Source organism: Salvelinus alpinus, chromosome 37 (assembly GCF_045679555.1).
Source record: "Salvelinus alpinus chromosome 37, SLU_Salpinus.1, whole genome shotgun sequence".
NCBI lineage: Eukaryota > Metazoa > Chordata > Actinopteri > Salmoniformes > Salmonidae > Salvelinus > Salvelinus alpinus.
The window spans coordinates 17,880,000-17,904,688 of NC_092122.1; the positions used below are offsets into that span (position 1 = coordinate 17,880,000).

A 24,689-nucleotide genomic window follows, 5' to 3' on the forward strand; every position below is an offset into this window, starting at 1 on the left:
TCGTCCAGTTTGAGCCTTTGATGGTGTACTCTAGTTAGTATGTCATCTATATATCTGTAATTTATTGATTGTCTCTCCTTCCCTCTCTGCTCCCTCCTTCCCTCTCTGCTCCCTCCTTTCCTGCCTCCCTGTCTCCTTCCTTTCCTCCCTCCCTGCATCCCTCTCTGCCCCCCTCCCTCCTGCATCCCTCTCTGCCCCCCTCCCTCCTGCATCCCTCTCTGTCCCCTCCCTCCTTTCCTCCCTCCCTGCCTCCCTCTTTGCCCCCCTCCCTCCTTTCCTCCCTCCCTGCCTCCCTCTCTGCCCCCCTCCCTCCTTTCCTCCCTCCCTGCCTCCCTCTCTGCCCCCCTCCCTAGTTTGAGTGTCCTGTATCATTGTTCTTCATATCATCTAGTGACAGTCTGTCCCCTCCTCCTTCCCCCTCCAGGTGCGTCCTATTGGCTATGACGGTAACAACCCCACGTCAGTGGCTGAGTGGCTGGAGTCTCTGGAGCTGGGAGACTACACTAAGTCCTTCCTCATCAACGGATACACCTCCATGGAACTGGTCAAGAAGATCTGGGAGATAGAACTCATCAATGTGAGTCTATTTCTGGTTATTGCTGGTTATTGCTGTTTTTTAATGTGCTTGCTGAAAGCACACTGCTGTTATTCCCCATACACTACTATAGAAATACTAACTGAAGAAGACGGTAGAAGCAAGCACACACATTTATGTCAGTAAATGTTCATTTTCTAGTTTGTTTATTAGGATCTATCTTTAGTCCACAGAACATATAGGAGAAGATGACACGTGGAGCTTAGGTGGTGGTCACATAGTCCCCCTGACAGATATTGTCATCTTTGGATTGTTGGAACACACCGCTTGGTTGTGGGTTGCAGGGTTGGTTGATGGGTTGGTTGCAGGGTTGGTTGGTGGGTTGGTTTCAGGGTTGGTTGGTGGGTTGGTTGCAGGGTTGGTGGTTTGGTTACAGGGTTGGTGGGTTGGTGGGTTGGTTACATGGTTGGTGGGTTGCTTACAGGGTTGATTACAGGGTTGATTACAGGGTTGGTTACAGGGTTGGTTACAGGGTTGGTTACAGGGTTGATTACAGGGTTGGTTACAGGGTTGGTGGGTTGGTTACAGGGTTGATTACAGAGTTGATTACAGAGTTGATTACAGGCTTGATTACAGGGTTGGTTACTGGGTTGGTGGGTTGGTTACAGGGTTGATTACAGGATTGGTTACAGGGTTGGTTACAGGGTTGGTTACAGGGTTGGTTACAGGGTTTGTGGGTTGGTTACAGGGTTGGTTACAGGGTTGGTTACAGGGTTGGTTACAGGGTTGGTTACAGGGTTGGTTACAGGATTGGTTACAGGATTGGTTACAGGGTTGGTTACAGGGTTGATTACACGGTTGATTACAGGGTTGGTTACAGGGTTGGTGGGTTGGTTACAGGGTTGATTACAGGATTGGTTACAGGGTTGATTACAGGGTGGTTACAGGGTTGATTACAGGGTTGGTTACAGGGTTGGTGGGTTGGTTACAGGGTTGATTACAGGGTTGATTACAGGGTGGTTACAGGGTTGATTACAGGCTTGATTACAGGGTTGGTTACAGGGTTGGTGGGTTGGTTACAGGGTTGATTACAGGGTTGGTTACTGGGTTGATTACAGGGTTGGTTACAGGGTTGATTACTGGGTTGGTTACAGGGTTGATTACAGAGTTGATTACTGGGTTGATTACAGGGTTGGTTACTGGGTTGATGACAGGGTTGGTTACTGGGTTGATTACAGGGTTGGTTACTGGGTTGGTTACAGGGTTGATTACTGGGTTGGTTACTGGGTTGATTACTGGGTTGGTTACTGGGTTGGTGGGTTGATTACTGGATTGGTTACAGGGTTGGTTACTGGGTTGATTACTGGGTTTGTGGGTTGGTTACAGGGTTGATGACAGGGTTGGTTACTGGGTTGATTACAGGGTTGGTTACTGGGTTGATTACAGGGTTGGTTACAGGGTTGATTACAGGGTTGGTTACAGGGTTGACTACTGGGTTGGTTACAGGGTTGATTACTGGGTTGGTTACAGGGTTGATTACTGGGTTGGTTACAGGGTTGATTACAGGGTTGATTACTGGGTTGATTACAGGGTTGGTTACAGGGTTGATTACAGGGTTGGTTACAGGTTGATTACTGGGTTGATTACTGGGTTGATTACTGGGTTGGTTACAGGGTTGATTACTGGGTTGGTTACTGGGTTGGTGGGTTGATTACTGGATTGGTTACAGGGTTGGTTACTGGGTTGGTTACAGGGTTTGTGGGTTGGTTACAGGGTTGGTTACAGGGTTGATTACAGGGTTGGTTACAGGGTTTGTGGGTTGGTTACAGGGTTGGTTACAGGGTTGGTTACAGGGTTGGTTACAGGGTTGGTTACAGGGTTGATTACAGGGTTGGTTACAGGGTTGATTACAGGGTTGATTACATGGTTGATTACAGGACTGATTACAGGGTTGGTGGGTTGATTACAGGGTTGGTTACTGGGTTGATTACAGGGTTGGTTACAGGGTTGATTACAGGGTTGATTACAGGGTTGGTGGGTTGATTACAGGATTGATTACAGAGTTGATTATAGGGTTGGTTACAGGGTTGATTACAGAGTTGATTACAGGGTTGGTTACTGGGTTGGTGGGTTGGTTACAGGATTGATTACAGGATTGGTTACAGGGTTGGTTACAGGGTTGATTACAGGGTTGGTTTGTGGGTTGGTTACAGGGTTGGTTACAGGGTTTGTGGGTTGGTTACAGGGTCAGTTACAGGGTTGGTTACAGGGTTGATTACTGGGTTGGTTACAGGGTTTGTGGGTTGGTTACAGGGTTGGTTACAGGGTTCGTTACAGGGTTGGTTACAGGGTTGATTACAGGGTTGGTTACAGGGTTGGTGGGTTGGTTACAGAGTTGATTACAGGATTGGTTACATGGTTGATTACAGGGTGGTTACAGGGCTGATTACAGGGTTGGTTACAGGGTTGGTGGGTTGGTTACAGGGTTGATTACTGGGTTGGTTAAAGGGTTGATTACAGGGTTGGTTACAGGGTTGATTACAGGGTTGGTTACAGGGTTGATTACAGGGTTGGTTACAGGGTTGATTACAGGGTTGATTACAGGGTTGGTTACAGGGTTGGTTACAGGGTTGATTACAGGGTTGATTACAGGGTTGATTACAGGGTTGGTTACAGGGTTGATTACAGGGTTGGTTACTGGGTTGATTACAGGGTTGGTGGGTTGGTTACAGGGTTGGTGGGTTGGTTACAGGGTTGGTTGGTTACAAGGTTGGTGGGTTGGTTACAGGGTTGGTGGGTTGGTTACAGGGTTGGTTGGTTACAAGGTTGGTGGGTTGGTTACAGGGTTGGTGGGTGGGTTACAGGGTTGGTGGGTTGGTTACAGGGTTGGTTGGTTACAGGGTGGGCTGGTTACAGGGTTGGTTGGTTACAAGGTTGGTTGGTGGGTTACAGGGTTGATGGGTTGATGGGTTACAGGGTTGGTTACAGGGTTGGTTGGTTACAGGGTTGGTGGGTCGGTTACAGGGTTGGTTGGTTACAGGGTTGGTTACATGGTTGGTGGGCTGGTTACAGGGTTGGTGGGTTGGTTACAAGGTTGGTTACAGGGTTGGTGGGTTGGTTACAGGGTTGGTTGGTTACAGGGTTGGTGGGTTGGTTACAGGGTTGGTTGGTTACAGGGTTGGTTGATAACAGGGTTGGTTACAGAGTTGGTTGGTTACAGGGTTGGTGGGCTGGTTACAGGGTTGGTGGGTCGGTTACAGGGTTGGTTGGTTACAAGGTTGGTTACGTTGGTTGGTGGGTTACAGGGTTGTTTGAGGCATTTTCTTCCTAGTACTTATTGTACACTGCTGAACTGTAATAGCAGCCTAGTTCATCTGTTCAGAGATGTGCTACTATATGTAAGAGCTTTCTGTGAATCAATGTCAATTGTCAGACACACACATGTACTGTACGCTCACACACACACACACCACCTGTATTTAGTGGTCAGAGTTGATTAAATCGAGTGCCTGCTGGTTTCTGTGAGAAGAGAGGAGGATGGTGTATTTTCTCTCCTCCAGTGTGGTATGAAGGGATGACTGATCCACTGGTGGAGAGGTGGAGGTGGAGGTGGTGAGGAGGGGAGGAGGTGGAGGTGGAGAGGTGGAGTTGTGGAGGTGGAGAGAGATAGAGAGAGGTTATATAAGCACTTGGGAGGCAATGTCTCACAACACCGGGGAAACCACCCACACTGTTTGTCCAGGGCGATGTGTACCACCGCTGTGCAGGGTCTCTGTGGGGTCTCTGTGGCCTGCTTTCCTTGTCTACTCTCTCTCTTCTGGGGGTGGAATGCATCTCAGTAGTCTGTGTTAGTCTCCTTTCCTCATCTCCTTTCCTCTCTCCTCTCCTCTCTGAAAACAAATGCGGAGGTGAAACGTATTACAGAAGGTGGATGTTAGTATACTATTCAGATGGAGGAGAGGGAGAGGGAGAGGAAATGGCTGTAGAGGATTGAGAGGAGGGTGTAGTTTGAGTTAGAGCCACAGGAGGGTAGAGAAGAGACCGGCAAAGATATTCACTTCTGCACAAAACTGTGTGTGTGTATGTACACTCCCCTGCATTTGTGTGTGTGTGTGCATTTGTGAGTTCATTTCAGTGCAATAGTTAATCTCTGTCAGATGTGGGACTCCCGTTCACACTATTATTAATTAAAACACATTGCTTCATTAGTAGCGTGTGACTTGAGCGTGTGACTCCAGTGTGTGTGTGTGCGCGTGTGTGTGTGGTGCCTCACTACCAATCATTGAGAGCATGACTCCCTCTTCCTACGCCTGATTACTGTATACAAACGACAGTACCATTACATTTGGGTCAGGGGGTTTCCACTGCGTCACACTGACACTGCAGACAGGAAAGAGGATGGGAACGACGTGTGTGTGTTTGGAGACAGAGAGAAGCACTATAATGAGTATAGGAGGAGTGCAGCTGGACTCTGTCTCTGGGGTCATGGAGAGGTCAATGCTCTTCACACTGGCTACTGGAGAGAGAGAGCACAAGTACACCCATCTAAATGATCAATCAAAAAGAGAAATACTTGACACATTGGAAAGAATTCAACAAAGAACAGAGCAAACTGTAATGCTGTTTGGCCCTAAACAGAGAGTACACAGTAGCAGAATACCTGATCACTGTGACTGACCCAAAATTAAGGAAATCTTTGACTATGTACAGACTCAGGCTGCCGTAGGCAGACCTGGCTCTCAAGAGAAGACAGGCTATGTGCACACTGCCCACAAAATGAGGTGGAAACTGAGCTGCACTTCCTAACCTCCTGCCAAATGTATGACCATATTAGAGACAAATATTTCCCTCAGATTACACAGACCCACAAAGAATTAAAAAACAAATACAATTTTGATAAACTCTCATATCTATTGGGTGAAATACCACAGTGTGTCATCACAGCAGCAAGATTTGTGACCTGTTGCCACAAGAAAAGGGCAACCAGTGACGAACAAATATCATTGTATATACAACCCATATTTATGCTTATTTATTTCCCTTTTGTACTTTAACTATTTGCACATCGTTACAACACTGTACATAGCCATAATGTGACATTAGAAATGAGTGTACTGTTATTTTTTGTTGTTTCACTTGCTTTGGCAATCTTAACATATGTTTCCCATGCCAATAAAGCCCCTTAAATTGAGAGAGAGTGGGGGGAACAAGTATTTGATACACTGCTGATTTTGCAGGTTTTCCTACTTACAAAGCATGTAGAGGTCTGTAATTTTTTATCATAGGTACACTTCAACTGTGAGAGACGGAATAAAAAAAAATCCAGAAAATCACATTGTATGATTTTTAAGTAATTAATTTGCATTTTATTGCATGACATAAGTATTTGATACATCAGAAAAGCAGAACTTAATATTTGGTACAGAAACCTTTGTTTGCAATTACAGAGATCATACGTTTCCTGTAGTTCTTGACCAGATTTGCACACACTGCAGCAGGGATTTTGGCCCACTCCTCCATATAGACCTTCTCCAGATCCTTCAGGTTTCGGGGCTGTCGCTGGGCAATACGGACTTTCAGCTCCCTCCAAAGATTTTCTATTGGGTTCAGATCTGGAGATTGGCTAGGCCACTCCAGGACCTTGAGATGCTTCTTACGGAGCCACTCCTTAGTTGCCCTGGCTGTGTGTTTCGGGTCGTTGTCATGCTGGAAGACCCAGCCACGACCCATCTTCAATGCTCTTACTGAGGGAAGGAGGTTGTTGGCCAAGATCTCGCGATACATGGCCCCATCCATCCTCCCCTCAATACGGTGCAGTCGTCCTGTCCCCTTTGCAGAAAAGCATCCCCAAAGAATGATGTTTCCACCTCCATGCTTCACGGTTGGGATGGTGTTCTTGGGGTTGTACTCATCCTTCTTTTTCCTCCAAACACGGCGAGTGGAGTTTAGACCAAAAAGCTCTATTTTTGTCTCATCAGACCACATGATCTTCACCCATTCCTCCTCTGGATCATCCAGATGGGCATTGGCAAACTTCAGACGGGCCTGGACATGCACTGGCTTGAGCAGGGGGACCTTGCGTGCGCTGCAGGATTTTAATCCATGACGGCGTAGTGTGTTACTAATGGTTTTCTTTGAGACTGTGGTCCCAGCTCTCTTCAGGTCATTGACCAGGTCCTGCCGTGTAGTTCTGGGCTGATCCCTCACCTTCCTCATGATCATTGATGCCCCACGAGGTGAGATCTTGCATGGAGCCCCAGACCGAGGGTGATTGACCATCATCTTGAACTTCTTCCATTTTCTAATAATTGCGCCAACAGTTGTTGCCTTCTCACCAAGCTGCTTGCCTATTGTCCTGTAGCCCATCCCAGCCTTGTGCAGGTCTACAATTTTATCCCTGATGTCCTTACACAGCTCTCTGGTCTTGGCCATTGTGGAGAGGTTGGAGTCTGTTTGATTGAGTGTGTGGACAGGTGTCTTTTATACAGGTAACGAGTTCAAACAGGTGCAGTTAATACAGGTAATGAGTGGAGAACAGGAGGGCTTCTTAAAGAAAAACTAACAGGTCTGTGAGAGCCAGACTTCTTACTGGTTGGTAGGTGATCAAATACTTATGTCATGCAATAAAATGCAAATGAATTACTTAAAAATCATACAATGCGATTTTCTGGATTTTAGTTTTAGATTCCGTCTCTCACAGTTGAAGTATATATATATATATATATAGAGAGAGAAAGAGATGGTAAATAACAGAGGGAGAGTGATGGGGAGAATTGTTTCTCGATTGCTTTCCCAGTAAATCACTTTATAATCGCAATGGGCCACAGATTCTGTGGCGGCTGGGGAGACAATGGAGAGGCGGAGGGCCATTGTGGAAAGGTTTAAAATAGAACTAGGTGTCTGTGTGTGTACATATACAGGCCTGCTGTTGTGGGATTAAAACAGTGTTGCTCCAGAAACACCTCTTAATCCTTCCTCTTCTACACACACACACACACACACACACACACACACACACACACACACACACACACACACACACACACACACACACACACACACACACACACACACACACACACACACACACACACACACTTGTTGCAACTGTCAATGAGCTAGACGTCAATGCTTCCATCTTCAGAACTGATCGCCAGGTCTCTCTCACAGAAGAAATGTGTGGAAGCACCAAATGTCCAATGGAACACGTAAATGAGCATTCTTATTGGACGATTTCAGGTAGCACCAAAATTTATTATTGTGCTGTGTAACTACTGAACACCACCATGAATATTCCAGTAGACAAATCATATTCAGCTTTTGAGCCACAGAGATCTACTTGATTTAGATCTGTTTTGAGCTTTAAGGAAGGCTTTTAGCTTTTACCCTTGTTCCTTTCAAAGCTGCTTACATCCTAGACATGGGATTGGTAAGAATGCAGACTCATTCCAAGTGGAATAGGCAGGTAGCCTAGCGGTTAAGCGCGTTGGGCCAGTAACCGAAAGGTCGCTGGTCCGAATCCCTGAGCTGACAAGGTTAAACATTTGTCAATGTGCCCTTGAGCAAGGCACTTATTGCTAAATGCCTAAACTGTAAATGCAACATAAAATGAATGATTGAAACAGACATGTAGAGTTTGTATTATTGCTATGATGACTATGACATGGATGGATGTTGGAGAGACAGCTGCAGTAACATAACCATGCACAAGATGGCACCACAGCCTTTCATTTCCTCCGTCCTCCCTGTTGTCAGGCAGACAGAGAGTGGGACCACTCCAGTAAGACACCTAGAGGAGGCGAAGGCTGGGAGCGCAGAATGGAGTAATTAGGAAATTCAACGTGATTGGAAAGCTTTCTAGAGAGTTAACGTGGTAGAGAAGTTGAGGCTGTTATTTTCCCCCAGGACCTCTTCCTCTTAATGTGAGCCTCAGTGGTTTTCCTGACCCTCTCAGACCACTGTTCATTTTGGCACTGTTTGTTAGATTTAGTCTTAGTCATTTTGTTTGCTATCCCTTTTCCTTTCTCACCAAATGTTTGCGTAACAGGCTACTGGTAATGTTACCAGCGCCACGTTCAGTTTTAAAAATGTTCCTGAACGTTGCAGATAGAAATACCATGAATAGAGCCGACGTCATTCCTTCTTCAACATGTCAGAGAGGCATGTTTGTTTTACATAGCATATTTCCATCTGAACGTTCCAAAACGTTGCGTCCTGCTGAACGCACCCCAGGTTGTTCGCTATAGCTAGTTAATGAGGTAACACGACTGAACAAGGTGTAGCTTTAACAAATGATTGAAAAGCTCTCAATTTCAGAAGCTATTGTCCAGTCCACTTAGTAGTCCGATTTTTGTCACAGAGATAATTATGTCTCGTTATGATTTAGTCAACTAAAATGAAAAATCATTTTAGGATAGTTATAGTTTTGTTCTGGGTCTATTTAGTCAGTTATAGTCTTGTCAATTGCCACTGAAAAATAGGTATTTGACTAATATTTTAGTCACAATCTTTTTTGACGAAATGAACACTGTCTCAGACAGAGAACACGGTTTGGTGAGTGTGTGCGCGTGTGTGGGGATTGTGTTTGTGTGTGTTAGTGAGTAAAAGCTGTGAGATCTCGTTGAAAGCAGAGGTTATTTCTGTTAAATGGGCCTACTAGTGATAACTAGTGTTGTCTACCTGGGCTAACAGGTGAGTGTTTTTAGGTGGCTGTGTATTGCTTCATGCTCATTCCTTGCATGTGAGGGCGTGTTTCTGGGTTAGTGCTGTAGGGTGCTCAGTGTCGTGTTCTTTGTGTGTGTGTGTGTGTGTGTGTGTGTGTGTGTGTGTGTGTGTGTGTGTGTGTGTGTGTGTGTGTGTGTGTGTGTGTGTGTGTGTGTGTGTGTGTGTGTGGTGTGTGTGTGTGTGATACACCCACAGGGCTGGACAAGTCTCTCTGCATTCCACACTGATCATATAATATGCTCCTTGAAGGGGAAATAGACATCCCGTAAACACACACACACACACACACACTGTTCCCCATTCTGCTTGGCTAATATCCAGTCTTGAACACAATAATGGTGTGCGGTCAATAAGTCATCAAGCCAGTAATAATAGTTTAGCCTTTTTATCCCAGCTCTGCCCTGTTGCCATGACGCCTCAGCTAGTAGTTACCATAGAGACTATATATGTGAATGGAGGATGGAGGATTTTAAATCAGATGTGTCCCTTTGTTTGTGCATTTCATACCTTCTCTGTCACCTGTCCAAATGCACAGTGTGTGTGTGTGTGTGTGTGTGTGTGTGTGTGTGTGTCACCTTCTCTGTCACCTCTCCAAATACACAGATTGCCTTCGTTAGCCACAGCACACACACTGCTGGTCAGTTGGACGCACTTCTAAGCTGCAAATAATTGAATCTTAATGCATGTTTTGTGTTAGGATGATTATATGTAGGAGGGTGTGCGTGCGTGTGTGTGTGGTCCATATGGGTACTGCACGTGTGTGTGTGTACATGTTTATGTGTGTTGAATGCGTACTGCTTGTAGGTTATCTTGATAGAGGGGTAAGTAATGTTAGTACTTGATGTTAATTGGTGTGTGGGTGGTTTTTCCTGAGGACGACAGTACTGCATGTGCTACTATGTTGCATTCTCTGACCGTTGCTTGTTCATTCCTGTTTGGATTCACAACACCCCGTTATGGTAGAATAGAGTAGGAGGTGTAGTGAGAGATGCTGTAACTTTATGTTCTGACCCTGACAGTTTTGTACTACTGTAAATTATACAACGGGTGCTTCTAATCCTGAATGCTGATTGGTTAAAACTGCATTCTAGCTGGTGTCTATTCCACAAGTTACCACCGGCTAAATCTATGACGTTAAAATGCCTATTTACTCTGTTCCATCTGACTGCGCAATCCACTGTCTCATCAGCCCAGCCAGGCAATGTATAAACTTGATCTCCACTGTAAAAAGCATCTAGACATTATCTCACATTTCTTTTAGACTAACACTTAGTTTTTAACAGCAGAGATTTGTATAAACCTTGCTGTCTGTCTCCGACATTTGTAACATTGTTTCAATATTGAAATCCGATATCCACCTATCTCATAGTAAATTAACATGTCGGGACGAGACAGACAGGCAGACAGCTTTTCTCAGCCAGTCGAAATCATGAATCAGCTGGCATCATTTCTCTCTCTCTCTCTCTCTCTCTCTCTCTCTCTCTCTCTCTCTCTCTCTCTCTCTCTCTCTCTCTCTCTCTCTCTCTCTCTCTCTCTCTCTCTCTCTCTCTCTCTCTCTCTCTCTCTCTCTCTCTCTCTCTCTCTCTCTCTCTCTCTCTCTCTCTCTCTCTCTCTCTCTCTCTCTCTCTCTCTCTCTCTCTCTCTCTCTCTCTCTCTCTCTAGATATATTTATACAAAGAAATGTCAGTATAAAACAGGTAGAACTAAATTAAATGCAGCTACTTTGCAGTCTTTCCAGCAGTGTTGTTGGCTAGCTCCTCTGAACAACAGAGTCCTGAGGAGAGAGCACATTTTCTATGCCAGTAGAAATCGTGCATCATTATCTCAGTGTTATGGATGTATCCAAGTAAATGTCACTAGAAAACAGCTTAAACAAACACAAATGCAGCTACTGTTGTTATTCTGGCTGCACTGTTTGACGTGACTGTAAGTTAGCCGTAGTTGGCTAACTAGCAAGCAAGGGATAAGAATGTTGCCAGCCAGTATGGCTATGGAACATTCAGAACGAACGACTGGGTCACGTCGATAGATACAAAACAGAGTGACTGAACGTCTGGGTCGTGTCTCTGGCAACCGAACCAATAGAACGAACGACCAGCCGGCTTGGGTAGCAACCCTAGATTTGTGTCGGAACTATACCTCGTGGAAGGATGAAATAGTATGAGTAAATTCATCGAAATAACATTTTTTATGAAAATATGTAAATCGTTATTTGAATATGTTGGTAACGCGTTGTATAAAAGTTATAATGCCCTGGAAGCCGGTGTTTGGAGGATATATTGGCTCGGTTTGCCGGCCCTATACTTCGTCTTAGGCCTTACAACACCTGTGCCAATATATCCTCTGAACACCGGCTTCGAAAGGCATTATCCCTTAAACATAGTATCACATGAATGATACTTATAGTTAGGAATGGGATGACGCAAAGCCAAGCTAGATGGCTTAAGTTTCATGTATTATGTATACACACACTCAGTATAGCATACACACACACACCTGTTGTCAAGTCCCATCGCTGTGTGTGTGTTTAATTCAAGTTTCAACATATGGGTCCTGTACCCAAACATTACTTAACTCTTTACAATGATGATGATATTCTGTGGAAAACCCCAAAGGAGTCAAAGAACATGAAGGAGGGAGAGCTTCAGTCAGCTGTGCTCTGTTAGCTCCGTTAGCTTCATGTTATTCTATTCTAGGCTGTAGTGTGGTGTCGGATTATAATGGGTGACTTAGCTCATTGGAGAGTGGTAGAGAGATATGCAGGGCTACACAGGAGCTCTGCATTAGTGGTATGCACGGACATATACACACCCATTTAGGCACATATACACTCACTCACTCACCTACACCGACAGCCAGTGTGCATGAGCCCATCTCTGGATGGGCCCCGCGTCTCCATGGTAACGAGGTGGAGAGAGAGAAAGAGCGAGCAGCGTAGGGCGGGGGTTTCAGGCAGAGATGTGGGAGAGACAGTCTCTCTGCCGCAGCCGAGGAGGAAGGAGGAGTGGCAGAACGGTGTAAAACCTCTGGAATCTGGAGAACGAGAGAGAGGGGGGGGGGAGGGAGGGAGAGAGAGAGAGGGAGAGGGAAAAAGAGGAGGAAAAAGAAAGAGGAGAGTGAGAAGGGGGAGTTTACAGAGAGGAGATAGGAGACAAAGCATGGAGAGAGAGAGAGAGGGAGAGAGAGAGGGCACACTCCTCCTCTTCTCTGCTATTTACTGCTGGACTGGATTGTGACTCACAGCTAAAAGGAGCTACATGTATTAGTCCATCTCTCTGAGAAGCAGAGGGGGAGCACACAGCTCTGGGGGAAGACAGAGAAGAGCTGCTGGAATTGCGTGTTCCTCTCTCCAAGACCTTTCGTACAGAATACCCCCTTCGGAAGAAAGGTAAGTCTACAGGGAATAAGAAGGGGAAAGAATGATTAGAGAGACAGAGAAGGGGAAGGAGTGAGGGGGATGAGATATACTGTACAGAGAAAGAGAGGAGACAGAAGGGGAAAGAGTGAGGGGGGATGAGATATACTGTACAGGGAAAGAGAGGAAACAGAAGGGGAAAGAGTGAGGGGGGATGGAGATATACTGTACAGGGAAAGAGAGGAGACAGAAGGGGAAGGAGTGAGGGGGGATGGAGATATACTGTACAGGGAAAGAGAGGAGACAGAAGGGGAAGGAGTGAGGGGGGATGGAGATATACTGTACAGGGAAAGAGAGGAGACAGAAGGGGAAGGAGTGAGGGGGATGAGATATACTGTACAGAGAAAGAGAGGAGACAGAAGGGGAAAGAGTGAGGGGGATGGAGATATACTGTACAGGGAAAGAGAGGAGACAGAAGGGGAAAGAGTGAGGGGGGATGGAGATATACTGTACAGGGAAAGAGAGGAGACAGAAGGGGAAGAAGTGAGGGGGGATGGAGATATACTATACGGGGAAAGAGAGGAGACAGAAGGGGAAGGAGTGAGGGGGGATGAGAGATATACTATACAGGGAAAGAGAGGAGACAGAAGGGGAGGGAGTGAGGGGGGATGGAGATATACTATACAGGGAAAGAGAGGAGACAGAAGGGGAAGGAGTGAGGGGGGGTGAGAGATATACTGTACAGAGAAAGAGAGGAGACAGAAGGGGAAAGAGTGAGGGGGGATGAGATATACTATACAGGGAAAGAGAGGAGACAGAAGGGGAAGGAGTGAGGGGGGATGAGATATACTATACAGGGAAAGAGAGGAGACAGAAGGGGAAGGAGTGAGGGGGGATGGAGATATACTGTACAGGGAAAGAGAGGAGACAGAAGGGGAAGGAGTGAGGGGGGATGAGAGATATACTGTACAGAGAAAGAGAGGAGACAGAAGGGGAAGGAGTGAGGGGGGATGAGATATACTATACAGGGAAAGAGAGGAGACAGAAGGGGAAGGAGTGAGGGTTGATGGAGATATACTGTACAGGGAAAGAGAGGAGACAGAAGGGGAAGGAGTGAGGGGGGATGGAGATATACTATACAGGGAAAGAGAGGAGACAGAAGGGGAAGGAGTGAGGGTTGATGGAGATATACTGTACAGAGAAAGAGAGGAGACAGAAGGGGAAGGAGTGAGGGGGGATGGAGATATACTATACAGGGAAAGAGAGGAGACAGAAGGGGAAGGAGTGAGGGGGGATGAGATATACTATACAGGGAAAGAGAGGAGACAGAAGGGGAAGGAGTGAGGGTTGATGGAGATATACTGTACAGGGAAAGAGAGGAGACAGAAGAGGAAGGAGTGAGGGTTGATGGAGATATACTATACGGGGAAAGAGAGGAGACAGAAGGGGTAGGAGTGAGGGGGGATGGAGATATACTATACGGGGAAAGAGAGGAGACAGAAGGGGTAGGAGTGAGGGGGGATGGAGATATACTATATTCTCTCTCTCTCTCTCTGTCTCTCTGTCTCTCTCTCTCTCTCTCTGTCTCTCTCTCTCTCTCTCTCTCTCTCTCTCTCTCTCTCTCTCTCTCTCTCTCTCTCTCTCTGTCTCTCTCAATTCAATTCAATTCAAGGGGCTTTATTGGCATGGGAAACATGTGTTAACATTGCCAAAGCAAGTGAGGTAGATAATATACAAAAGTTAAATGAACAATAAAAATTAACAGTAAACATTAGACATACAGAAGTTTCAAAACAATAAAGACATCACAAATGTCATATTGTATATATACAGTGTTGTAACAATGTACAAATGGTTAAAGTACACAAGGGAAAATAAATAAGCATAAATATGGGTTGTATTTACAATTGTTCTTCACTGGTTGCCCTTTTCTTGTGGCAACAGGTCACAAATCTTGCTGCTGTGATGGCACACTGTGGAATTTCACCCAGTAGATCTGGGAGTTTATCAAAATTGGATTTGTTTTCGAATTCTTTGTGGGTCTGTGTGATCTGAGGGAAATATGTGTCTCTAATATGGTCATACATTTGGCAGGAGGTTAGGAAGTGCAGCTCAGTTTCCACCTCATTTTGTGAGCAGTGAGCACATAGCCTGTCTTCTCTTGAGAGCCATGTCTGCCTACGGCGGCCTTTCTCAATAGCAAGGCTATGCTCACTGAGTCTGTACATAGTCAAAGCTTTCCTTAAGTTTGGGTCAGTCATAGTGGTCAGGTATTCTGCCACTGTGTACTCTCTGTTTAGGGCCAAATAGCATTCTAGTTTGCTCTGTTTTTTTGTTAATTCTTTCCAATGTGTCAAGTAATTATCTTTTTGTTTTCTCATGATTTGTTTGGGTCTAATTGTGCTGTTGTCCTGGGGCTCTGTGGGGTGTGTTTGTGTTTGTGAACAGAGCCCTAGGACCAGCTTGCTTAGGGGACTCTTCTCCAGGTTCATCTCTCTGTAGGTGATGGCTTTGTTATGGAAGGTTTGGGAATCGTTTCCTTTTAGGTGGTTGTAGAATTTAACGGCTCTTTTCTGGATTTTGATAATTAGTGGGTATCGGCCTAATTCTGCTCTGCATGCATTATTTGGTGTTCTACGTTGTACACGGAGGATATTTTTGCAGAATTCTGCATGCAGAGTCTCAATTTGGTGTTTGTCCCATTTTGTGAAGTCTTGGTTGGTGAGCGGACCCCAGACCTCACAACCATAAAGGGCAATGGGCTCTATGACTGATTCAAGTATTTTTAGCCAGATCCTAATTGGTATGTTGAATTTATGTTCCTTTTGATGGCATAGAAAGCCCTTCTTGCCTTGTCTCTCAGATCGTTCACAGCTTTGTGGAAGTTACATGTGGCGCTGATGTTTAGGCCAAGGTATGTATAGTTTTTTGTGTGCTCTAGGGCAACAGTGTCTAGATGGAATTTGTGGTCCTGGCGACTGGACCTTTTTTGGAACACCATTATTTTGGTCTTACTGAGATTTACTGTCAGGGCCCAGGTCTGGCAGAATCTGTGCAGAAGATCTAGGTGCTGCTGTAGGCCCTCCTTGGTTGGTGACAGAAGCACCAGATCATCAGCAAACAGTAGACATTTGACTTCGGATTCTAGTAGGGTGAGGCCGGGTGCTGCAGACTGTTCTAGTGCCCGCGCCAATTCGTTGATATATATGTTGAAGAGGGTGGGGCTTAAGCTGCATCCCTGTCTCACCCCACGACCCTGTGTGAAGAAATGTGTGTGTTTTTTGCCAATTTTAACCGCACACTTGTTGTTTGTGTACATGGACTTTATAATGTCGTATGTTTTACCCCCAACACCACTTTCCATCAATTTGTACAGCAGACCCTCATGCCAAATTGAGTCGAAGGCTTTTTTGAAATCAACAAAGCATGAGAAGACTTTGCCTTTGTTTTGGTTTGTTTGGTTGTCAATTAGGGTGTGTAGGGTGAATACATGGTCTGTTGTACGGTAATTTGGTAAAAAGCCAATTTGACATTTGCTCAGTACATTGTTTTCATTGAGGAAATGTACGAGTCTGCTGTTAATGATAATGCAGAGTATTTTCTCGAGGTTACTGTTGACGCATATTCCACGGTAGTTATTGGGGTCAAATTTGTCTCCACTTTTGTGGATTGGGGTGATCAGTCCTTGGTTCCAAATATTGGGGAAGATGCCAGAGCTAAGGACGATGTTAAAGAGGTTTAGTATAGCCAATTGGAATTTGTTGTCTGTATATTTGATCATTTCATTAAGGATACCATCAACACCACAGGCTTTTTTGGGTTGGAGGGTTTTTATTTTGTCCTGTAACTCATTCAAGGTAATTGGAGAATCCAGTGGGTTCTGGTAGTCTTTAATAGTTGATTCTAGGATTTGTATTTGATCATGTATATGTTTTTGCTCTTTATTCTTTGTTATAGAGCCAAAAAGATTGGAGAAGTGGTTTACCCATACATCTCCATTTTGGATAGATAATTCTTGGTGTTGTTGTTTGTTTAGTGTTTTCCAATTTTCCCAGAATTGGTTAGAGTCTATGGATTCTTCAATTACATTGAGCTGATTTCTGACGTGCTGTTCCTTCTTTTTCCGTAGTGTATTTCTGTATTGTTTTAGTGATTCACCATAGTGAAGGCGTAGACTCAGGTTTTCCGGGTCTCTATGTTTTTGGTTGGACAGGTTTCTCAATTTCTTTCTTAGATTTTTGCATTCTTCATCAAACCTTTTGTCATTGTTGTTCATTTTCTTCGGTTTTCTATTTGAGATTTTTAGATTTGATAGGGAAGCTGAGAGGTCAAATATACTGTTTTTCTACTACCAAGTTTACACCTTCACTATTGCAGTGGAACGTTTTACCCAGGAAATTGTCTAAAAGGGATTGAATTTGTTGTTGCCTAATTGTTTTTTGGTAGGTTTCCAAACTGCATTCCTTCCATCTATAGCATTTCTTAATGTTACTCAGTTCCTTTGGCTTTGATGCCTCATGATTGAGTATTGCTCTGTTCAAGTAGACTGTGATTTTGCTGTGGTCTGATAGGGGTGTCAGTGGGCTGACTGTGAACGCTCTGAGAGACTCTGGGTTGAGGTCAGTGATAGAGTAGTCTACAGTGCTACTGCCAAGAGATGAGCTATAGGTGTACCTACCATAGGAGTCCCCTCGAAGCCTACCATTGACTATGTACATACCCAGCGTGCGACAGAGCTGCAGGAGTTGTGACCCGTTTTTGTTGGTTATGTTGTCATAGTTGTGCCTAGGGGGGCATATGGGGGAGGGAATGCTGTCACCTGCAGGCAGGTGTTTGTCCCCCTGTGTGCTGAGGGTGTCAGGTTCTTGTCCAGTTCTGGCATTTAGGTCGCCACAGACTAATACATGTCCCTGGGCCTGGAAATGATTGATTTCCCCCTCCAGGATGGAGAAGCTGTCTTCATTAAAGTATGGGGATTCTAGTGGGGGGATATAGGTAGCACACAGGAGGACATTTTTCTCTGTTAAGATCATTTCCTTTTGAATTTCTAGCCAAATGTAAAATGTTCCTGTTTTGATTAATTTAATGGAGTGAGTTAGGTCTGCTCTGTACCAAATTAGCATACCCCCTGAGTCCCTTCCCTGTTTCACACCTGGTAGTTTGGTGGATGGGACTACCAGCTCTCTGTAACCTAGAGGGCAACCAGTGAGTCCGTCTCCTCTATACCATGTTTCTTGCAGGATGACAATGTCTGTATTACCGATTTCTTTGGTGAAGTCCGGGTTCCTGCTCTTTAGGCCAAAGGCAGATGACCTCAGGCCTTGGATATTCCAGGATGATATAGTGAAGGCTTTTTGTTCCATAAAGTGTCCAATGTTGTTGGTCGTGGTTTGGCCTCAGGCCAGTAAGTGTGAGCAGAGCCTGCTGAGCATCTGGTACATGCCGTTGGCTTGGGCGAGTGTAAGAGTGGGGGTTGGGCCTGTTTGCCCGCTCGCTACCTGGGCGTATGTGTGACTTCCATGTTGATGCCCTCTTTGCGGGGGTGGGGTGCATGGGGTGGGCAGGAGTGGCATAGGTCTGATCTGAGGGGGCCTAAATGGGGTGTGGGCATGGTTGATGTGGGGGGGTGTTGATTGGTTGGGGTGGGGGTGTGGATGTGTCTGGGGGTGCTGTGGTCTGGATGTAAGTCCTCTTGGCGTGGGTCCTCTATGTGTAGGTCCAGGGGGGGTCCTGCAGGTCTTGGAGGGTGTCTCGCTGGTCTGGGTGGGGTGTCTATTGATCTGTTGCTCCTGTGTGAAGTGTTGGGGCTGCGTTTGAGAGCGATGTCCTTTAGAGTCCGGGCAAAGGTGGGCACTGCTGCCTTGTAGAGGTGGACCTGGTAATAGAGGCTGTTCAAGTCCAGGGTGGAGTGGTGGGCCAGGAAAACATTTGGTTTTGAGGCACAGTCACAGTCTGTCTCTCTCTGTCTCTCTGTCTCTCTGTCTCTCTGTCTCTCTCTCTCTCTCTCTCTCTCTCTCTCTCTCTCTCTCTCTCTCTCTCTCTCTGTCTCTGTCTCTGTCTCTGTCTCTGTCTCTGTCTCTCTGTCTCTGTCTCTCTGTCTCTCGAGGTTGTGTGTTCTATAGGGTGCAGTGGCCCGAGGGGATGGGAACGTATGAAACGCTTCTGTGCCGTTCAATCAATCCTGCTGACTAGTGACTATTCCGTGTGTGTGAAATACCTGCCCGTATTTCTGTATTTGTTTTAATCTGTGTGTGTTTAGGAGATGTACTGTACACAGTTGCATAAAAGAGAGATCTGAGTCCTGCTGTCCTGGGCTGGGAATTGCTGTGGCTGTGCAGCGGTGGTGAAAGTAGTGTAGAAGTGTGTGTGTAGAGGGGTGCTTGAGTTTAGTCACTCACATACATACACTCACAACCATTTAGACATGAAGACACACATTTCTAGAAATATATAGTAGGCCAACACACACATCCCAGGGCAGGCCGGGTAACAGGCCCTGAGGGCTTGGTGTAGCTGGACCTCTCAGATCTCCTGTTGGGACTTCAGTTCTGGTTCTGTCTCTGTCTGTTCATCACATTTAGAACAGATGTTAATGTACTTGCTCATCAACTTACATGATTTCAATCTCTCTCTGTTCCTCTCCATTATTTTTCGGTACTCCCACTCTCTAAGTTAGGACATGTACAGGTATGCTGTAAGAGAATTGCACACAAGGGCCTGGAGGGAATGGAATGCAGCCCAACTATTGGATTACATGGGGGTGGTAGGTGGTGTGTAGGCAGCTTACATGGGTAGATTAGTATAGTGATGGTGATTGATGGGGTTATTGCACAGCTGCTATTGGGGACTTTACCTTGGCTAACCCTGGATCTGTAACGCATTGGCGACCAATCTCACCATATAGAGAGGAGCGTAGGGGAGAGAGAGAGGTAAGAATGAGAGAGGGAGATGAAGGGAGAAAGAAAAGTGGCAGAGAGGGAGAAAGGGTTGGGGTTGACAAAGGAGGGAATTAGAGAGAGAGAAGCGGAACAAACGAAATAGGGAGAGAGTGGGGTGAGAGAAGGCAGGTTGCAGCAAGACAGCAGACATGTTTTCCACAACAGCTGTTGAGCAAAACAGAGTGAAGGGGAAGAGGCAAATCCTACCACCTGCCCTTGTTTTACAAGGACGCCAGGTGACCAATCATACTCAGCCATCATGCTGCTCACCCTGCCCCACCTGACCACCTAGCCAATCAAATCATCACCTCACATAGGGGTTGTGACACGTACAATATTCCACTTAATTGACGACTATCAATCATTTTACACTTCAGTCAACCTTAATGGACTTACCTACATTCGTCCTACTTATTCATTACTTCTCAAACCACAGCCTACTACCTATATAGGGCTCTACTTTGACACCCTATTCCCTATATAGTGCACTACTTTGACACCCTATCCCCTATATAGTGCACTACTTTGACACCCTATTCCCTATGTAGTGCACTACTTTGACACCCTATTCCCTATAGGGCAATCATTTAGACCAGAGCCTGTTCTGATCAACTGTACTACACAATAGGAAGCAATAGGGTGTCTTGTGATTATCACGTCACCTCAGCCAACTGAACTGTGTCCATCTGGCCAACCAAGTAGTATTCAATGGGGACATTTTGAGCAACATGTGTTTAAGGAATTTTCACAGTCCCTAGAAGCGTTATTGGTAGATCAAGGCTAGTGTGTGTATGCTTGTGTGTGTACGTGCGTGCATTTGTGTGTGTGTGTGTATACTTGCATGTGTCCATGTTTGCACTTGTTTGTATGTGTGTTTAACTTCTAATTGGTCCCAATCCCGGATCCGGGAGCACCCCCATCAGTAAAAAAGCTGACTAGCATAGCCTAGCATAGCGTCACAAGTAAATACTAGCATCTAAATATCATTAAATCACAAGTCCAAGACACCAGATGAAAGATACACATCTTGTGAATCCAGCCATCATTTCTGATTTTTAAAATGTTTTACAGGGAAGACACAATATGTAAATCTATTAGCTAACCACGATAGCAAAAGACACAACTTTTTTTTCCCACCATTTTTTTCCTGCATAGGTAGCTATCACAATTTCGACCAAATAAAGATATAAATAGCCACTAACCAAGAAACAACTTCATCAGATGACAGTCTGATAACATATTTATTGTATAGCATATGTTTTGTTAGAAAAATGTGCATATTTCAGGTATAAATCACAGTTCTACCTACATTGCAGCTGCAATCTGAAATAGTGCCGAAGCAGCCAGAATAATTACAGAGACCAACGTCAAATACCTAAATACTCATCATAAAACATTTCTGAAAAATACACAGCGTACAGCAAATGAAAGACCAACATCTTGTGAATCCAGACAATATTTCAGATTTTTTAAGTGTTTTACAGCGAAAACACAATATAGCATTATATTAGCTTACCACAATACCCAGAAACACAAGCCGTTTACCAGCAGCAAAGGTTAGCGATCCTAACAAACCAGCAAAAGATATATAATTTTTGACTAACCTTCATATACTTCATCAGATGACAGTCCTGTAACATCATACACAATGCATATAGGATTTGTTCGAAAATGTGCATATTTAGCAGCACAAATCGTGGTTGTACAATGTGAATTGTAGCCAAACTTGAAGCAATCTGTCCGGCGCCATCTTGGAGAGGCACCTAATCTAATCGATAACTAATCATAAACTTGACTAAAAAATACAGGTTGGACAGCAAATGAAAGATACAGTAGTTCTTAATGCAACCGCTGTGTTAGATTTTTTAAATTAACGTTACTCGACATACAGCGTGCGTTACAGCGAGACCATGCCGAAATTAATGGCGGACTAATAATTTTACATTGTTCCACAGAAGTACGAATTAACATCATAAATAGCTCTTACTTTTGGATGATCTTCCATCAGAATCTTGGGCAAGTGGTCCTTTGTCCAGAACAATCGTCTTTTGGTTGAAAGATGTCCTCTACTCCTGTAGAAATTAGCTGCTAACGCCGATGTACCGGAGAGGTGCCCAACTCGCGATAACGCCTGACAAAGAAACTCCAGAAAATCGCAATAAACTGATATAAACTGCTATAAGTCGGTTTAAATTAACTACCTTATGAAGTTTTTAAGACAAAAAACGAATTAAATCAGAGCCGGAGATATAGAACTGCTAAACCGAAAGCTTTTCAGGACGCCATGCTGGTGTACCTCCTGCGTCAGGCGCCGCGTCGAAAAGGTCGGTCCTTCCGTTCCAAGAGGCTTTATACTCCCCCAGATGGTGCTATCCACTCCATTCAAAGTCTCACCGCTTACTGACATCTAGGGGAAGGCGTATGCAGTGCATGTAGCCCCATAGCTTACAAGGGAATTTTTTATTTTATTTTTTTACAGTATTATTATTGGAATTTCACAATTTTCACCCATATTAAAGAGATACAACAACAGAGACAAGGCAAAAAATAATAATAATAATAAAAAAATACGGCACCCGCCTACACATATCTGCACATACATATATATATATATATATATATATACACATATACCTATACACACATACGCACACCACTTTCCTATCCCCGCTTCTCTCACCCTATCCCCATCATTGCGTCTCTCAATACATACATTTTAAACAAACTTACAAACAGAGATTAAACAAAAAAGCTCGGTTTAAACTAAGAAGTTAGGTTCCACACATGGAACATACAGTGTAGTTCTGAATACATAGATCACCACCATTCTAAGAGAATCCTTGCAGCATAATAGCTGATACCTCAGGTTCTAGGTAATTTAGATAGGGTTCCCACACTTTGTAGAACTGATCTGTTTTAGAATGCAATGTACATGTCAGATATTCCAGAGGCACCCATTCAAAAAGTATCTTATGCCAATCTTTAATAGAAGGAACCTTATCACTAATCCACCGTAAAAGGATGTTTTTCCTTGCAGCAAAGGTAAGGATGTTATAAAGCCTCCTCTTACTCACAGAAGTAACATGCCTACTAGGGAGACCCAACAGTAAAGAAACTGGGTCCAATTCTAGATCAACCCCTAGGATCTTTTCAATTTCTTGCAGAACACCAGACCAGTATCTTTGTATTTTGGTACATGACCATAAACAATGTGTTAGGGTGCCTGTATCAGTTTTGCATTTAAGACACTGAGGAGAAGAGGAAGAGGGGCTAAAGGCATGTCTGCGATTTGGGGATATATGCAATCGGTGTATTATTCTTAATTGGATTGCTCTAGTACGATTACATATAGATATTGTTTTTGCATATCTCCAAATGTCCTCCCACATCTCTTCGTCAATAGTCACAGACAATTCTTTCTCCCACACTTGTTTCACCCTCTGTGTATCGACAGCAGGAAAGGACCTTAAAGCATCATAAAACAGACTTACAGACATTTTCCTTTGTGGAAAGAAAAGCATTCTCTCAATGACAGACATATCAGGGTTACCAATTAAGGTGGTGCTCTTCACAATATAATGTCTTACTTGTAGGAAGCGGAAAAAGTCCTGCTTTGGGAGTCGGTATTTCTCCACCATCTGCTCAAATGACAATAGAATCTTATCAGCAAATAAGTCATTTAGTCTGCGTATGCCCTTATTAAGCCAAGAGTTAAAGCCAGCATCCAGCAATCCTGGACCAAAATCTGGGTTGTTAAGAATTGGGGTAAGAGCAGAGGTCAGTTTGGACCTTCCCAGGAAGCGCCGAACTGACCTCCACACCTTGAGTGTGTTAAGTGTAATAGGATTATTGCAGTGATCTTCTACAGACTTGAAACTTCTGAAAAATAAAAGATCCTGTAAGGGGTATTTTGAAAGAGAAGTCTCAATGTCTAACCAAATAGAGGAGTCATCGTTTGTGATCCAATCAGAAATATAACATAGGTGGGCACACCACTGATAGAACCTGATATTGGGCAGATCCAAGCCCCCCATAGAACTTGGCAGCTGCAATATTGCCATCTTAAGCCTTGGCTTGCGTTTACTCCATATGAAGGAACTTAGCCATCCATTTACATCCTTTATTACCTTATTGGAGAGTAATACTGGGATCATTTGGATTGGGTAAAGTAGTCTAGGTAAAATGTTCATTTTCAAGAGGGATATTCTACCCAACCAAGAAATCGGGAGAGAGTTCCAGCGCTCCAGATCCTGTCTTACTGTATCAAACAAGGGAACAAAATTGGCTTTGTACATTTGCTGGAATTTAGGAGTTACAAATATACCCAGATACGTAAAGCCTGAGGGAGACCATTTAAAAGGGAAGGGGGGAGAAGTATTAGGTACAGAGTGAAGGCTACCAAGTGGCATAGCCTCTGATTTAGTTAAGTTAATCTTGTAGCCTGAGAATTCGCTGAATAATTGAATAATATTAATAAGAGATGTAGTTGAGGTCTCGGGATTAGAGATGAATATCAGGACATCATCAGCATACAAGCTTATTTTATGGTGAACATCACCAATGAGCAGCCCCTGTATAGCAGGCGTTACCCTGATGGCCTCAGCCAGTGGTTCCATAGCGAGTGCAAATAGGAGGGGGGACAAAGGGCAGCCCTGTCTGGTACCTCTGTATATAGAGAAGCTATTTGACCTTAGCCCATTAGTAAGGACAGCAGCCTGAGGATCCTCATATAAAACTTTCACCCATTTTATAAAGTTGTCCCCTAGACCAAATTTATTTAGAGCAAAGAGTAGGTAAGACCACTCCACACGATCAAATGCTTTCTCAGCATCTAGGGAGAGCACAAGACCATCCCTAGCACTTTGTTGGTAGGCTTGAATTACATTAAGAAGCCGCCTGACATTGTTGCACGACTTACGGCCCTTAATGAAGCCAGTTTGGTCTCCTTTCACAATTAGTGGCAGTGAGTCCTCTAATCTTGTGGCTAGAATTTTAGAAAGTAATTTTCTATCCACATTCAGAAGGGAAATTGGTCTGTACGAGGAACAAGACTCTGGACATTTTCCCTTTTTGAGAATAAGTGATATGTTGGCTTCCCTCAGCGTTTGAGGGAGCTGGTCATTTGAAAATGAGTGGT

At 44.5% G+C, this 24,689-nt stretch overlaps 1 protein-coding gene across 5 annotated transcripts in view; it reads left to right on the top strand.

The window, feature by feature from the left end:
* The window catches only part of LOC139565959 (ankyrin repeat and sterile alpha motif domain-containing protein 1B-like), a 388,198-nt gene that overhangs the window by 318,783 nt on the left and 44,726 nt on the right, over positions 1-24,689 (top strand). For all 5 annotated transcript variants that reach the window (XM_071386670.1, XM_071386669.1, XM_071386672.1 and 2 more), the window contains one exon: positions 425-577. In XM_071386670.1, coding sequence (XP_071242771.1) covers positions 425-577 — 153 coding nt within the window. The remainder of the gene's footprint in view (positions 1-424; positions 578-24,689) is intronic.